An 18,000-nucleotide genomic window follows, 5' to 3' on the forward strand; every position below is an offset into this window, starting at 1 on the left:
AAAAGATAGACATCCTAGTGGTAACAGAGACAGGGCAAATAGAGTTGCTACAGGCACATGTTAGTATGTGTATTAATCTGTTGCTTCATAAAAAAGTTACCCAGAATTTTGCAGCTTAAAACAACAAACATTTATTGTCTCACAGTTTCTGTGGATCAGGAATCTGGGTGTGGCTTAGCTAGTGCCTCTGACTCAGGGTCTCTCACACACTGCAATCATGGTGTCAGCGGGGGCTGCAGTCATCTCAGGGCTTGACTGAGGAGGCATCTGCCAAGTGACATAGCTGTTGGAAGGCTTGAAAGATAACCTTCTAAGCTCACTCATGTGGCTATTGGCAAGTCTCGGGTCCTGACTGGCTTCTGGCCAGAGATACCAGTTCCTTGCCACAGGGACCGCTCCATGTGGACTCTCCACAGCGTGGCCACTTACTTCCTCAGAGCGAGGGCTTCTAGAGAGAGGGAGAGACACTGAGAGAGAAACAGAAACAAAGAAAGAGAGACAGAGAGACAGAAGTCACAGTCTTTTTGGAACCTAATCTTAGAAGTGACATCCATTACTTTTGTCATATTCGGTCTATTAGAAGTGGGTCACCAGGTCCAGCCCACATAAGGGAAGGAGATTACACAGAGACAGGAATGTCTAGAGGCAGGGGTCACTGAGGGCCATCTGAGAGGCTGCTCAGCACAATACACCATAAAGCTGCTTTTTTCTCACAGCTACCATATCTGGTATGGACTAGTAAGCCATAGTCACTATTAACTAAGGTTAGTTTATGAATTTTCAATAAAACCATGCCTTACATGACAGTGGCATACAAAGGGTAGTTGTCTCATAATAGTATTTGGTGATGTGATAAAGTAGCATGACTTCTGGAATGACTAATTTAAAATATTTCTTTAATTTTTTGTTTCTCAACCCTTTTTTTTTGAAATATGGCTAAATATATTGGAAGTCAATTTTTGATTGTTTAGATGCAGTTTTTTTACTTGATAAATTACAAACAAACTTTAATAGGCTGTTTTCTGTCTACCACTCAGTATGCTTCTGGGCTGCTATCCCTTACCATTTATTAGTTCTTGTGATGCAGATTTTAATTTTAATAATGCCCTTCTGAAAATGTAGTGGCACACCAGTCACTGGAAAACACAAGTGCTTAGTTTTGTCTTTTTTTGTTGGTTTGTTTTTGGTTTTTTTTGATGAGGAAGATTGGCCTTGAGCTAACATCTGTTGTCAGTCTTCCTCTTTTTGCTGAGGAAGATTGTCCCTGAGCTAACATCCGTGCCTGCCTTCCTGTATTTTGTATGTGGGATGCCGCCACAGCATGGTTTGATGAGCAGTGCGTAGGTCTGCACCGGGGATCCGAATCCGTGAACCCTGGGCCGCTGAAGGGGAGCGTGCAAACTCAACCACTTTGTCACCCGGCCGGCCCCCACAAGTGCTTAGTCTTTAAACACAAGCAAAGGTTAACTATCAGAAGCCTCTTGAAGACAGAACAAACTTAGAGTGCTTTTTTTGCTTTTAAATAAAGTAATTTAGAAAGTTGTTCATTAATCATTTGCTTGGCAGCAGTGTGAGGATGTTTTGATCAGTCCTATGTAAAAACAGATCCATTGCTCATTAAAACACAATTTCATTTTTCCCTGGAGTTTAGAGGTCAGTTTAATTTGGCTTATGGGGTATATAAGTATACCAAGTATAAAGTAATAGCCATAATATCTAGTTTGACAGCTAACCATTTTAGTGCTTAAGGAAATATAGAATCTCCCAGCAGGAAATAATACTGATTTTTGGATTGTCCTTGCCTCTCTATTCACGTTCATTTTGCTGCATCATGAATAATAATAATAATATAATATATTTGTAATGGCTTGTACTTGGATTACATCTGCAGTACATTGCCCATCTCTGATGACACAGTTGAAGGTGAACAAAAGAAGGAATCTCGAGTTGGAACAGTTACTTCAGATTCTCGTCAAGATTATAAAATAAGCTCAATGGAACAAACTATAGAAGACAGCATGCAAGATGACACAAAATGCAAAACAAAAAAAAAGAAAAAGAAGGCTAAAACAGGTTTGTTATCCGAATTAAATGAAAAAATGTCTGTGCCTTGGTAGAAATAACTTGATTCTAAGACTTTTAGTTCTTAAAACTAAAGAAAATCTAGTTCCAAAGGATATAATGGAAAAAAACTTATCTAGTATAGGATATTTGGTACTTGTTCTTTGAGTCATCTAGATTAAAACATTCATTTATTTTTAACTCTGGGTCTTTGTGATGAGTTAGTATTACTTGAGTCATCTCTAATTCAACTCTGGAATGATGTTACCTTTGTAGTTACTATTGTGGCATGGAAGTTTTCTTCTTTATGCTGTTCAGTTTAGAGCCCCTAAATAATTCAGACTTATAGTCATTGAAAGCTATAAATGGTCAACAGCCAGTAAACGTTTCAGACGTTAAGGCTTCCTCTCTCTGTGGAACGTGGTATCTTCCCAGTTCCTCAGCCTCCTTCAACTTCTCTCCTCCCCAGTATTCCTTTTCCCTCTGGCCTTCTATCTTCCTCTTTACTCATTTCTTTTCTCTTATTTTTCTTTACTTATTATTCTTGTCTTTTTCCTACCTTCTACATCCTTTTTTTTTTCTTTTCAATTTCCATTACGTGGCCAAAACTTGGGACTAAAGTAGGCAATTTTAGAATTTATGGTACTTAACATGCCTGTAAAATCATCATCCAAATCAAGAAACAGAACATTATTAGCCTCCAGAAGCCCCCTCAAGTCCCTTTCCAGTTTGTTGCACTAAGGGAGTAAACACTACCTTGACATATAATACGTGGTTTATTTTTGCCTGTTTTTCTACTTTAATATAAGTAGAATCAAATACTGTGCTCTTTGTGTCTGGCTTTTTTTGCTCAAAATTATTTTTGTGAGATTTATACTATTATTGCATGCAGTTGAGTTTATTCATTATCAGTTCTGTTTTTGTGTTGCATGGATATCCATTGTGTGAATATACCACAATTCATTTACCTGTTCTGTTGAGAAACACTTGAGTTGTTTCGAGTTTGAAGCAATTACAAATAAAGCTATAATGAACGTTCTAGTCACATCTTTTGGTGAGCATTGTGTACATTTTTGTTGAGTGTATTCTTAGGAGTAGAGTTGCTATGTCATAGATTATGTGTATTTTTCACCTTAATAGGTGCTTCCTGGTTTTCAGACTCTGTTTACCAATTGATGCCAGCAGTGTTTGAGGGCCTCCAGGGCTCTACATCTTCACTATCATTTATGTTTGTTAGTACTTTACAATTTTAGTCATTCTTAGAAGTGTTTAGTGATATTTCATTTTGACTTTGATTTCCATAACTAGTGAAGTTGAGCATCATCTTCATGTTTGTTGGCTGCTTGGATTTCTTCATTTGTAAGTTTATTCGGGTCTTCTCTGTATTTTTTTTTTTTTTTTTTTTGGTGAGGAAGATCAGCCCTGAGCTAACATCCGTGCCAATCCTCCTCTTTTTGCTGAGGAAGATTGGCCCTGGGCTAACATCTCCCATCTTCCTCCTCTGTCATTTTTTAAGAAATGGAAAATTGTGTTTTTCTAATTAGTGAAAATATTTTGAATGTCTAGATAGCAGTCTTTTCTCAGATATAAATACATATACACATATATGTTGCAAATATCTTCCCACTCTGGGTTTTATTATTTTTCTCTTATTGGTATCTTTTGAAAAATAGCATGTTTAAATTTTATATAGCCCAGTTTATCCATTTTTTTCCTTTTATGGTAAGTACTTTCTGTGATTTGTTTAAGAAATCTTTCCCAAGTCTTGAAGTTTTTCTATATAATATTTTCTAAAAGTTTGTTGTTTCACTTTTCACATTTAGATCTGCAGTTCATCTGGAATTGATTTTTGTATATGGTGAGAGGTAGTGGTCAAGCCCCGTTTTTTTCCCCATGTGAATATGTAATTGACCTAGTACCATTTATGAAGAAAGCATCTTTTTCACTGTATTGCAATGTCACTTTTATCATAAATAGCATGACTATGTAAATGGATCAGTTTCCATAGTCTCCATTCTGGTACATTAGACAGTTTGCACCAACACCACCATGTTGTAATTACTATAGCTTTATAATAGGTCTTGCTGTGTAGTGGTGTACCCACTCGAGTGTTCTTCAGCATTTCCTAGACTCTTCTTTAACCTTTGTGTTTCCATATGAATTCTAGAAGCAGCTTCTCAATTCTTGCACACACCCCCCCCCCATGATTTTGATCCAAATTGGGTGAATCTAAAGAGATTCACAATTTAGCAACTCTCTAAATAGACTTGACATCTTTGCAAGGTATTGATTCTTGCCACCCATGAAATTGGTATGCACCTCTGTTTATTTACATGTTCAATTTATCTTGGCTATACTGTAAATTTCAGCAGTCTCTCCTTAGATTAATTCCTAAGTATTTAATGTTTCTTAATGCTTTTGTAAGTGGCATTGTTTTTTTAGATTTTGTTTTCTGTTTGTTTGTTGCTGGTATATATGTAGAATTGTAATTGATTTAAAAAATTCTTAACATTGTATCCAGTGTTCTTGCTAAATTCATTCATGGATATTATTACTTCTAAGAGTTCATCCATATATTGTTTTGAGTTTTCTACATACACAATCATATCATTTGTTAATAGTGATAGTTTTGTTGCTTCTTTTTCAGTCGTTATGTCTTATTCCTTTTTCTTGCCTTGATACACTGGCTAGGACTTCAATTACAGTGTTAAATAGGAGTGGCAGTAACAGGTATGCTTCTCTTGTACCATCCTTGGGAAAAAGCTTCCATTATTTCACCACTGAGTGTGACGTTTGCTATAGGTTTTTTGTAAGTACCCATTATCAGATTAGTGAGTTACCCTCTATTCCTAATTGACTAACAGTTTTTTTTAATCATGAATAGATATTGAATTTTATCAGGTGCTTTTTCTGTATCTAGCAACATGATCATATCCATTTTCACCCTTTTTTCTATTAATGTGGTTAATTGTTGTTTGAATATTAAGCCATGTTTGTGTTCTTGGCAGGAGTGGGGGCACCCACTGGGTTGTGATGTATTAGCGTTCTTTCTCTCTCTCTCTTTTTTTTTTTTTTAATCTATTACTGGATTTCATTTGCTCATACTTTGTTTAGGATTTTTGTATCTGTGGTCGTGAGAGAGACTGGTTTGTACTTTTTGTTTTTGGAATACCCAGAGTTTTTGATATCAGGGTTTTGGTGATCTCAAAAAGAGTTGGGAAATGTTTTGTCTTTTTCAGTTCCCTAGAAGTATTTGTATAATTTGATGTTATTTCTGCCTTAAATGTTTGGAAGGCTATACTGATAAAGCTTTTTAGGCTGAAGTTTTCTTTGTGGGAAGTATTTTAAATCAAATTTAGTTTCTTTAATAAATATCAGACTTTGTATATTTTCAGTTTCTTCTGTCAGCTTTAATAGACTATATTTTTTAAGGAATTTGTCCATTTAATTTAAATTTTAAAATTTTGTATGTCTAGGATCTGAAAGGGTGCCCCTTGATATTGGTAATTAGTTTTCTCTTGATTTCTTCATCAGTCTCAGGATTTTCAATTTATGACTCTTTTCAAGGAACCAACCTTTAGCTTTGATTTTATCTATTGTACATTTGTGTACTATTTTAATGATTTCTCCTATTTATATTATTTGCTTCTTTCTACTTTCTTTGGGTTTGATTTGCTGTCCATTTCTAGCTTTATAAGATGGATTTTATAAGATTTCAGTCTTTCTTCCTTTAAATGCATTAAGACTTTAAATTTCCATCTAAGCACTACTTTAGCTGTGTTCCACAAATTTTTGGTAGGCTGTGTCTTCATTATCATTCAATAAAAATATTTTCTGATTTACATTTTAATTTCTCCTTTGATCACACATTATTTGGAAGTATATTGTTTAGTTTCAGGCAGCAGGTAATTTTCTAGTTATTTTTTTGTTTTGGTTTTTATCTTCCGTTGTTGTCAGAGACCATATTGTAAAGATTTCAATCTGTTGAATTGATTGAGGCTTTCTTTATGACCAGCCTATAGTCAATTTGGTGAATATTCCCTGTGTCCTTGAAAAGAATGTGAATTCTGATGTTGTTGCATGTGGTATCCTATGTATGTCAGTTAGATCAAGTTTATGTGTTCAGCTCATCTTACTGATTTTCTTTTTGGTCTGCTTAGTCTATCAGTTATTGAGATGGGTATTAAAATTCCCAGTATGATTTTAGGTTTCTGTGTTTTTATTTCTGTCAATTTTTTTCTTTATATATTTTGAAGTTATGTTATTGAATGTATACATGTTTAGGATTGTTATATCTTCCTGTCAAATTGACACTTTTATCATTGTCTTAGTGCTTTCAGGCTGTTATAACAAAATACATGGACTGGATGGCTTAAACAGTAAACATTTCTCACAATTCTGGAGGCTGGGAAGTCCAAGATCAAGGCACCTGCAGATTGGTGTCTGGTGAGGGCCCACTTCTTGGTTGCAGACTGGCATCTTCTTGTGTGTCCTCACATGGTGGAAGGGGCAAGGGAGCTCTCTGGGGTCTCTTTTTAAGGGCACTAATCTCATTCATGAGGGCTTCATCCTCATGACCTAAACATCTCCCAAAGGCCCCACCTATTAATACTATCACATTGGAGGTTAGGATTTCAACCTGTGAATTTGGCAGGGGGGTGAGGTGGGCACAAGCATTCAGTCTATAGTAATCATTATGTAATAGCCTACTTTATCTCTAATAATTCATTTTCCCTTAAAGTCTGCTTGTGGTTTGAGTTTGCATAGTACATTTCCCCATCCTCATTTCTGCGTCGTCTTCGTCCACAATGCATCTCTAGGTGGTGCCCGTATGGTGGGGGAGGGGTAGCCTTCAAATCTGTGCTTGGCCCATGGTCCCCACGTGTAGGCAGGGCTTGCCAGTACTCCTTTCCTCCCCCACCCCACCCCCAGGCCCCTGCCTATGTCTGCTTTGCACTCTTTTTTCTTGGACCACAGTGTCTCTGCACTGCCTTCACCTCTTTTCTTCCCCTACCCCAGGACATATGGGGTCTTGGCTCTCAGGCTGTGAAATCCTTGGGAGAAGGCCATCAATAAATGTGGAGTGCTGCTGCCCCACCAGTCCTCTTGTTTGCAATGTTTCTGTGTCCTTATGTTTATCATCTCACTGTTAGTTTTCTGTATGGTCCACCTATTTTATGTTCCTTTTTCCTCCTCTTTTGAATTATTCAAAATTTTTTTTTTATTTGCTCCCTCTAGTAACTTGTTAGTTATACATTCTTTTACTATTTTTTAGTCATTACCCTGGAGAACATTAAGTTTATTCTTGACTTATTATAGTCTAATATAAATTAACTCTGTAACAAAGTACACTTCCCCAATACTGCTAGAACTTTAGAATAGTTTAACTCTGTTTGAATGTTGTCAGGTGCCTTCTCTGCATTTATCCCTCTCCTGCCTTGTTGGTTCTCATCATATGTTTTAGTTCTACATATATTTTCAACTTCACAGATATTACAGTTACTATTTTGTACAATTGATATTAATCACCCCTAAATTTACTTTTTCCATAATGAATTTTCATTTTTTTCATTTTTCATCTACTTGAAGAACTCAGTTTAGTATTTCTCTTAGTGCACGCCTGCTGATTCACTCAGATTTTGTTCTGTTAAAATGCTTTTACTTTACCTTCATTTTAAAGCGCATTTGCCAGTGTAGAATTTTAGGTTGCAAGTTATTTTCTTTTAGTACTTTATAGAAATCGTACTGTTGTCTTCTAGCTTCCATCATTTCTGTTCCCAACTGCAGTCTTATTTCTGTCCATTTGAAGGGATTGTGTCTTTTTTTCCCCTCTGGCTGCTCTTAGATTTTCCTTTTGTCTTTGTTCAGTGTTTTATCATGCTGTGCCTGAATATGGTTTTGTTGGAATTTACCCTGCTTGCTGTTTACTGATTGATATTGTTTATCAGTTGTGGAAAATTCTTAGCCATTATTTCTTTGAATATGGCTTCTTCACCATTCTCTCCTGGTTTTCTAGATTATAATTTCACGTATATTAGTTCTTTTGGATGTGTCCATAAGTTTCTTATGTTTTTTCCCCCATGGGTTTTTTTTTCTTTTTCCATTATGCTTCATTTTGGGTATTTATATTGATCTTTCTTCTAGTTCACTAATCATGTCTTCATTTGCATCCAGTATGCTATTAGATATTGATCTTTCTTCTGGTTCACTAATCATGTCTTCATTTGCATCCAGTATGCTATTAGCCACATTTGTTGCATTCTTAATTTGAGTTATATTTTTCAGTTCTAGAATGCCTGTTTTTTTTTTTATAGATTCCAATTCTCTGTAGGTAATGTCCATTTTTTAAAATTATTTTGTCCATCTTCTCATTTATTTTCTTGAGCATATTAGTCAGAGTTATTTAAAGTCTTTGTGAGCTAACTCCAGTCTGGATCATCTGTGGGTCTGCTTCTGTTTTCTGTTTTTTTGTCTTGGTTATTGGTCATATGGTCTTGCCTCTTTGATGTCTAGTAACTTTTTATTGTATGCTGGACGTTGTGTATAGAATCCTAGAGGCTCCAGATGATTTTGATCTTCCACCAGAGAGGGTTTCCTCTTTCTTCTCTTAGGCAGATAGGGTGGGCAACTGATTTCAGCCAATCAGAAATTGAGCTGATTGTAGTTTTGGTAAGACTCTTATCTCTGATTTGCCCCATTCCTAGGATGTGGCTCTCCAGGTGTTTCCAGTTGAGATCCTGGCAGGTACCTGTCTCCTCAGCCCTAAAAGACTGTGTGAGATTCAGTTTTTCCCTTCAGAGGTTTTCACCTTAGTCCTTTAGCCCTCTGCCCCATACAGCAAAATTTGGCAAATGTCTTGAGGGGGAGACTGGCCGTGTGTTTGAGGCCCCTCAAGTCTCCAATTTTGTCACTCCAGCCCCGCGTGAACGCCAAAATCTCTGCTGGTTTCTCTGTCCCCCAGTAGGGGCCTTCAGCCAGGGGCCACGCCTGGATTCTCAACCTCTAGCTGCGCCCAGAATTGGTAAGTGACCCCAGGTGAAAAGTGGCTGTAGGTAAAAATTGACCATGCCGTCTAGGGCTTCATCTTTGCCTGTTTTGTTTCAGGTCCCTCCTCCTGGTGGGTCACTGTTTCCTAGTACCACAAGACTGGGAGATTTCACTGCCTCTTTAGCCTCTCACACAGCCTCGGAATTCAGTGTTATGAGGAAAAATGGCCATGTGTTTGAGGCTCCTTAAATCTCCACTTTTATAACTCTAGCCCCGTGGCAACCACTGAAAGTTTTGCTGGTTACTCTTTCTCCCAGTAGTGACCTTTTGCCTGGGCCAAACCCTGATCCTCAGCCTACCCCCTGAATCAGCAAATGTCCCCAGAGACTAAAACAGCTGTCAGTCCATCAGCTTACCTCTGAATGATTCTCCCTCTCTAGAATTTTAGTCCATATACTATACGTTGTTTCTGTATTTTTCTAATGCCTTTAAAAATAAGGTTTTTGTAATTCTTGACTTTTCCAAGTTGTTGTTACCAGAAGCATTGATCTGCTACATTCTACTACATCCTACCCAGAAGCAGAAATTAGTTATTAATGAATCGAGTGATGTATATTCCACTTAGAAAATACCTAGATAAAATTACGTTTTTGTTTTGGGCTCTCATTTTTTTCTTTTTATGTTGTTGGTCTTTGTTAGGGAAAAAAAGGAAAGATTCCTCATCCTATTTTAATGCATTAGTAAATGCAATATTTTACTCGCAGAGTGTAGCATGCTATTGTCTGTCTTTTTCTTTCTTTTCCCTTGAAGTTCCTTTGTTAAGAAAGACGAATGATTATGGATTGTAAAGATCAGCTTATGTGTAAATTCAACATATATTGTTGAATATATTGTTATGGGAACGATTAATTATAACATTGATTTTCTCCCATGCGTGTAGTTTCAGATGATAATGAAGATACTGATGGTGATGGTGTTCATGAAATAACAAGCCGAGATAGTCCAGTTTATCCCAAATGTTTGCTTGATGATGACCTTGTCCTGGGAGTTTACATTCACCGAACTGATCGACTTAAGTCAGATTTTATGATTTCTCACCCAATGGTAAAAATTCACGTGGTGGATGAGAATACTGGTCACTATGTCAAGAAAGATGATAGGTAATTTTTTTAATTGCACAGCCAACCCTTGAAATGGAAATTGTCTACAGTAGAAGTCCTCTTTTCTGCCATTGAAAATCAGTGGGAGTAGAGCGATGGATTTGAATTAGAGAATAATTTGCTAGTTGTAGGTGTTCATCAACCATTGATATTGATCAGTATGTTTTACGGAAGAAATGGAGAACATCTATTAATTCAGCAGTTCATTTTAAGTGGAGGGGAATTGAGAGACCTTCTTCTAAGCTTAATGACTAATTTATGGCATTTAATTTGCATTATAAATCCTCTTATGTTGCACTGTATATGCTTTAGTTGTCTAACTTCATATTTTTCTTTTGAAGTTAATATGTTACATGGGCCTCAGGTGAAGTAAGGGAGTTTTCAATTTCTTTTTTTCCTAATAATACTTCTATAGCTAATACATGCTTGAGGCCCACATAAAAAATACAATAAAATAAATGATTATACTAGAATTCAAAAAAATTATTTGCTTGGAAAGATGGCAGGGATGGAAACAGGAAGAGGTTATCAAAAAGGTCATTCACTTATTCATTTTTCTTGGGGAATACAAATAAAATATGATACACCTTGAAGGGTTTACAATCCTGTTGTGCTCATTTTCTTATTTAAATCTACTTTACTATTTTGTCACAAACTCATTTAAGATTCTGAAGGAGTTCCTATGCTGAAGGTATAATTATACTTCTCACTTTACATTTCTGTAATAAAATAATTCTGTGAAACCCACTGTTAGTATATAAGTGCAAGATGACAGTAAGGTACTACCACCTGTAAGTCTCATAAAACTTATAATTTTCTAGTTTTCTATGAAAATAATTTTTCCTTATGTATAACAGTTATGCATTATTTCTGGTTGCCTCATCTGGAATGCTATATTTTTATTTTTTTCTCACCTGAAAATTATGAAGAATTGTGTTAATGGAAGTATCTTTTTTGAATAGTGAACGGCCTGTTTCGTCTTACTATGAAAAAGAGAATGTGGATTATATTCTTCCAATTATGACCCAGCCATATGATTTTAAACAGTTAAAATCAAGACTTCCGGAGTGGGAAGAACAAATTATATTTAATGAAAACTTTCCCTATTTGCTCCGAGATTTTGATGAGAGCCCTAAAGTCATCCTGTTCTTTGAGGTATGAATTCAATAGAGCAATTTAAATTTTAGTTAATATTTTAATAGCACAAATGTAAGCTATTGTTTTTAGTAGTTCAGTAATACAACAAAGTGGTGTGAGAATTTGATCCCTAGGATTTAGTGTTTATGATATGCTATGGAGATACAAGTGAGAGATACAAGTAATAGCATATTTGCTGAGTATTTGCCAGTGCAATTAGTTAACCATTTGATTTACTCTGTATTATTTCTTACAATGCCATGACTATTAACTGAAGTAATGAATTTAATCTATATGTATATGATCCTCCATTCTTAACCCATTTCACAAGTGTACACTCTTTAACTATATTAGACTACATAAGAGTGTGTATGCTGCTTGGAAAAATAAAGATGAATGTAACACAGATCACTTGACTAATACAATGTAATGTAATATATAACCAAAATGAGATAGAACTTCTGAATTGTGAAGGGTTAGTGGAGGGTCAGGGCAGTCAAGGAAAGCTTTATGGAGTAGATGGCCTTTGACCTGACCTCTTATTCTAGTTTTTTACTGCAAAGGAAATCAACGTTTGGAGTGTAAAGTGACTTCCCCAAAGTTACTCCAATTTTAAATACAGTCATGCACCGCATAACAGCGTTTCAGTCAGTGGTGGACTGCATAAATGATGGTGGTCCCAAACGTAAGATTAGTACTATAGAGCCTAGGTGTAGTAGGAGGCCATACCGTCTAGGCTTGTGTAAGGGCACTCGAAGATGTTTGCACAGGGGCGAAATAGCCTAAGGATGCATTTCTCAGAACGTATCCCCATCATTAAGCAATGAATGACTGTACAGGTAATTTGTATTTGAAGATAGTGTGAACCTAAAATATCACATTTCTCTTTTCTGCTTCACGTTATCTCTCCATAAGCAAAGTAAAGTGTAGAAAGCCTTTCTTCCAGTTTAAGCAAGATGGAGAATTTTAGCATGGAATAGCAAGGCATGATCAGAGCCAATGATTGATTTTTGTAGAATTACTTGTTTTTATGATCCTTAACTTTCACATGATCTATGTGTGTTTATATGTGAAATATGAATATTTCACCATTTACATCTGTGATTATGTTGTATGATTTATACAAAGGTGTGATTTTTCAAAAAGTGGTATAATTTGTATCTCAAGGAACTCTGTCATAGAAATTTGTTGTGTTATCATAATTTTCTTTTATATTCATTTTAGTATTATGAGATTTAAGAAAGATTATTGGATTATAACACTTTTGGTTGCTTCTTAAGTTTTAACGTAATGTGTTATTGTCTACAAAACTACTTTCTGATTTCAACTTTTTGAGGGTTTTTGAGGAAAACTTGATAATATCTTTCAGAAATCTTTAAAACCATCATTCCACTTCTAGGGAAAAGTAACAAGTACACAAAGATGTATGTGCAAGGATATTCATTTAAGCACTGCTTAAATAGCAAAAGTTTTAGGGGAGCAAATCTCTTGGATCAATAAGAGATTTGGTTAAATAAATTATGATTTTTATTAAATTTATGATATTTATAATGCAGAAGAATACTAGACAGCCGTTAACATGATGATATACATATATGTATGTATTGACTTGAAGAGATATCATATTATATGAAAATAATTTGCAAAATAACATTGGATTTGTAGTAACATATATATGTTTAGGAACTCACATAAAAAGGTTTAGATACATGTAAACCAGATGTTAATGTTGATCATCTATGGGTCTGGCTTACAAGTTGTTTTTACTTTGTTAACATATTTTTCTTACATTGTCAGTGTTTTTTCCACTGAGCTTGTATTACATCTGAAGACAGATTTAAGTATATAAAAGAGGGGGATAAATGGAGTCCATGTTATTTTTTTAAGCAGTCCTCTATAAAGTTTTGTTATCTCAGCTGAGCTTTTGATAAGCACCAGTAAGTTCAAAGTGAGAGTCTCTGACAAGTACCTAGAATACAGACAGTCTCTGTGGCAGGTTGGTTGCAAATTCATGAGCTTTAACATCTAGACAGGTTGGAGATATGAAAGAAATCCTCTTGAGAAACCTAATGACAACATATGTCCAAAGAGAAAATCTCCAACTTCAGGAAGGTGACCCAAGGAAGAGATGAGGCCATGAGTTTTTTAAACAAACAGTCCTTTGAAACCTGCTCTCATACATTAAAAAATGATCTAAGCTTAAGAATTCTATGCCTGTTGTATTTGTGTCTAGACTACATTTGAGGTAATTAACACTTTGTCTTGGATTTGAAATAAATCTTAATAAAAGAGTTATTAATAAAAGAGTGGTCAAAAAATGGACCCTCATTAACTGGATGAGTTAAAGGTGAATGAAATGAGAAAAAAAAGTTTTTATTCCCTATAAGGAAAACATTTTTAAGTATATAAGTGATTTTTTTAAGTTTTAATAATATATTATTAGAAAATATTAAATTTTAGGTAATCTGATATTCTGTGAAGTATTTTTTTGTACTTATTTACAGATTCTTGATTTCTTAAGCATGGATGAAATTAGGAATAACTCTGAAGTTCAAAACCAAGAATGCGGCTTTCGGAAAATAGCCTGGGCATTTCTCAAGGTATGTTTTTCATCCATTTTAAACACTTTCAAAATAATCTTCAAATCTGATTGGCTGCTTTTTCCCATCAGTTTAGTTTCCTAGAAGGAGCTGCAACCTGAGGGGCAACTGCAGTGGTGAAGTTCTTCATTCAGGCGCAGATGATGCTCATTCAGATTGTAACTATTTATTGAGTGCCAAGTGTGCCAGGCACACTGTTTGGCTCTGAGGATGTAGCACTGAAAAAGACACACAGCCTGTCATCATTCACTCAAATCAACAAATATTTACTAAACCCTTTCTGTGAGCCAGCCACTGTTCTGGTCAGTGAAGAAAGGCAAACTCCTTGGCCTCATGGACTTCATATTCTAGCAAGAAAAACAGACATAAAACAATTGATTATATAATTTATCATTAATTACGATTTTTATAAATACTATGAGGAGGTATGAGCTGGATGATGAAAACATCCTGTGGGGTCAAGGGAAGGTTTCCTAAGGAAGAGACACTGAACCTGAGCATTAGCTAGATGTTGGCAGTGGGGAAAAGAGAGTTCGGGGTCCAGGGTACAGTATCTGCAAAGACCCTGATGTTGGGAAGAGCAAAGTGTACTCAGATGACCAAAAGAAGGCCACTGAGCTTGCAAGACAGAGACTGAGGGGAAAAGGGTGCCTGAAGACATTGCTGAGGTAGACAGATCTTGATTACACAAGGTCTTCTAAGCCATTACAGCAACAGGAAGCCATTATAGAATTTTCAAGAGCAGTTGGAAGCCATTAGAGGATTTTAAACAAAAGGCTAAAATAATCTGATTTATGTTTTAGAAAGATTACTTTGCTGGATGGAGAATGGATTAGAGAGCGTGCGAATATATATACTGGAAGATTAAGGTAGAAAATTCTTGCTATAGTCTAGTTATAAAATGATGGTGTCTTTGACTAGGATGTTTATGCAGACACGAAAGACATGAATAGATTGATGTTTAAAAAAAGATCTTAATTTTATTATTCTTTTATTTCTGTCTTCAGACATAAATTTGAGATATAAAAAGTCTTAAGTAATTAACCTATTTTGTATTATCTTATAAAGCTTTTCCATTTGTGCATCCATCCATTCAAGAAATATTTATTAGGTGTTTCTGAAATACCAGGGATTCTGCTAAATACAAGGCCTTAGATAAATTAGACATTGTTCTTGCCCTCCAGTTCAGTTTCTGTGTAAACGTACTACCTACATGGTTATGTGCTACAGAGTAGAGCTGTGAAAACCCAGGTGAGGGACTCCATCCACGTCAAGGGTTAGAGAGAGGCTGGAGAAGGTGCAGTCTGACTGCGGGTGGCTGTGGTGAGGAAGTAGTTCTAGCATGGCCTTAGGGATCAGCTGGTCCCGTGTGCCTCCTTTATAACCTGTTATACCTTTTTCTATACCTCCTCTCATACTGATGTAGAGCAAAGACAAAAAAACCAAAAAAGGCCACTTTCACATAGGAAACATTGCCATCTTGTGGTCTTGTTAGAAACTGCTGTTATTCCTTTTATGCTAAGGTTTTTGCAGACCTGCCCTATTTACTATAAACTGCTGTTGGGAAACACTAATGTATCTCATGGCATTTTTACCTTTAAGTGTTACATGGATTTGTATTTATTTATCCATCTTATGCCATTGGCAGAAATGGCAATCAGGAATTCTCCTGATACCATCTCCACCCCTTGTAAAGGGTAAGGTATTCTGTGTGCTTCCTCCGTTGTAGCACTTACGTATCTCCTTCATGAGACTGCAAGCTTTTCAAAGTCACCAGTGCCTTCCTTTGGGCAAATTTCTTGAAAATTTTTAGTCCTTATTTTACCAGATTTCTTCACATTTAATACATCAGTCTCTTGAAACTGTCTATTTGATAATATCACTGGCTTCCAGCATATTAAGGGCACACAGAAAGTGCTCAGTGAATATCTATTGAGAGAATTAATAAATGTATGGAAACAATGACTAGGAAAAATCCATCTTTGAGACAGTGGCATGGATCAAGTTAAAATTTCAGTTGGTTCCAGGAATAGCCTAAGTAATTGTAAAGTTATCATAGTGGTCCAAATGAACCCCAAAGAACTCCAGGTATAAATGATACTTTGTCTTAATCCTCAACTTCACCTCAGGTCTGAGGCACTTTCAATTCTTTTAGCACATATAGATGACTATTCTTTTAAGCTACAGGATAATAAAGCTTTATTTATTCAAGTTCTGCGTTATATAATTTATAACCATACTGGCAGGATCTTGGCTGGATCTTAGTTGTTTACTCATGCTAAGCAGCATACTAGTGTCAGCTCAATTGCCTGGTGAAGATTAAACCAGCTTATGAAGTATGATTTAGAAGCTGGGGAATAATATCTCCTTAAAATGATACTATTCCCATATGATTAGCTTCAGGCAACAGTAGTAGAATTTATGAAGGGAGTCTTGAGTGCTTAATATTTAATGACTAAACATCTCTATTACTCAATTTGAAACTGTTCTTTACCCCTCTATATCTTAATGTCATCCCTCAGCTTATGCCCTGCATTGAGTTTACATCCTTCCCTAGAGGGGTAGGGGAAAGATGGGCTATATTTTTACCAACTCTGTTTCTTTAGTGCTGCCTCATTCCTGAACACACTGCAATCTGGATTTTGCCTCAGCTATTAAAGCTTCTTCAAGCAAATCACTAATGACTCCTATTTGCCAAATTATTGAACGTTTTTCAGTTCTTCTGTCACAGCTGTGTACATTTAATACATCACTCTCCTGAAATCTGTTACCTGGTTTTCTTGACACCAACCTTTCCTGATTTTCCTTATACCATTCCTTTTGTCTTCTACCTACCTCTTTAATATCAGTTGTACTCACAGTTTCATCTTTAATCTACTTTTCTTAGACCCACTTTTCTTGCCTGTGCTTTGGATTTCAGACCTTTCAACTTGGATGACCCATAGATATCTCAGACTCCCCCAACTGAACATCCTACCTAAATCCCTTACCCCCTCTCTGTCTGCTTCAGTTGGTTGCACTACCATCTGCCCAGTCTCCCAAGTTTACAGTCTCAGAGTTGCTCTGTCCGTTTTGGTAGCTGCAAGTCACACGTGGCTATTTGAATTCAAATTAATTAAAATGTAATATAATCAAGAGTTCAGTTCCACCATTGTACTAGCCACACTTCTAGTGCTTGATAGCCCTGTGTGACTAGTGGATACTGTATTGGAGAGCACAAATATAGAGCTTTCCCATCTTCACAGGAAGTTCTGTTGGACGGCATGCCTTAGAGTCTTTCTTTACTCTTCCTCTGATACTTTCCAAGTTGCGTCAGTGACAAACGGTTATTGAGTATGTTCTTGCACTCAGTCCCTGCTGCTCTACTTAGAGTCATAGTGTAGTGAAAGAGCACCTATTTTGACTTGGTGAGATTATTTTTCTTGTAAGAATATCCATTTATTTAGCTTAAACATAAGCTGTTTTGATAGTTTTTTTATTGAATAAACCTTTTTAAGAAGGTAGACTAAAATACTTTAAAAGATATAATGAGTGGCTTGAATGAGTGGCTTGAATGAGTTTATCTTAATTACTCTTTGAAAATGATTTTGACTTTTACTAAAACATTGTAAAAGTTTATCATTTAAAATACTGATGCTATGGTCTGGCCCCGTGGCTTAGCGGTTAAGTGCGCGCACTCCACTCCTGGTGGCCCGGGTTCGGATCCTGGGCGTGCACGGACGCACTGCTTGTCCGGCCATGCTGAGGCCACGTCCCACATAAAGCAACTAGCAGGATGTGCAACTATGACATACAACTATCTGCTGGGGCTTTGGGGAAAAAAGAGGAGGAAGATTGGCAATAGATGTTAGCTCAGAGCCAGTCTTCCTCAGCAAAAAGAGGAGGATTAGCATGGATGTTAGCTCAGGGCTGATCTTCCTCTCACACACAAAAAAAACTCAAAAAAAAAGAAAAAAACTTAAAATATTGATGCTAAACAAAATGGAAAATTTGCTCGTGTTTAAATAATATGCATTTTATTCTTTATCGTTATTATTTCAAACAAATGTGTACTG

General features: G+C 36.1%; 1 protein-coding gene across 17 annotated transcripts in view; it reads left to right on the plus strand.

The window, feature by feature from the left end:
* AHI1 (Abelson helper integration site 1) overlaps nucleotides 1-18,000 on the plus strand; it is a 183,334-nt gene that overhangs the window by 16,038 nt on the left and 149,296 nt on the right. For 14 of the 17 annotated variants that reach the window (XR_009223525.1, XR_009223526.1, XM_058566218.1 and 11 more), the window contains 5 exons: nucleotides 1,892-2,073; nucleotides 8,978-9,082; nucleotides 9,989-10,208; nucleotides 11,171-11,363; nucleotides 13,850-13,945. Coding sequence is in view for 15 of the 17 variants with exons in the window: in XM_058566218.1 (XP_058422201.1) it covers nucleotides 1,892-2,073; nucleotides 8,978-9,082; nucleotides 9,989-10,208; nucleotides 11,171-11,363; nucleotides 13,850-13,945 (796 nt within the window). In the remaining 2 variants the exon portion in view is untranslated. The remainder of the gene's footprint in view (nucleotides 1-1,891; nucleotides 2,074-8,977; nucleotides 9,083-9,988; nucleotides 10,209-11,170; nucleotides 11,364-13,849; nucleotides 13,946-18,000) is intronic. The other 3 variants (XM_058566224.1, XM_058566228.1, XM_058566222.1) reach the window with 2 other exon arrangements.

Source organism: Diceros bicornis, chromosome 23 (genome assembly GCF_020826845.1).
Source record: "Diceros bicornis minor isolate mBicDic1 chromosome 23, mDicBic1.mat.cur, whole genome shotgun sequence".
NCBI classification, from domain to species: Eukaryota; Metazoa; Chordata; class Mammalia; order Perissodactyla; family Rhinocerotidae; genus Diceros; species Diceros bicornis.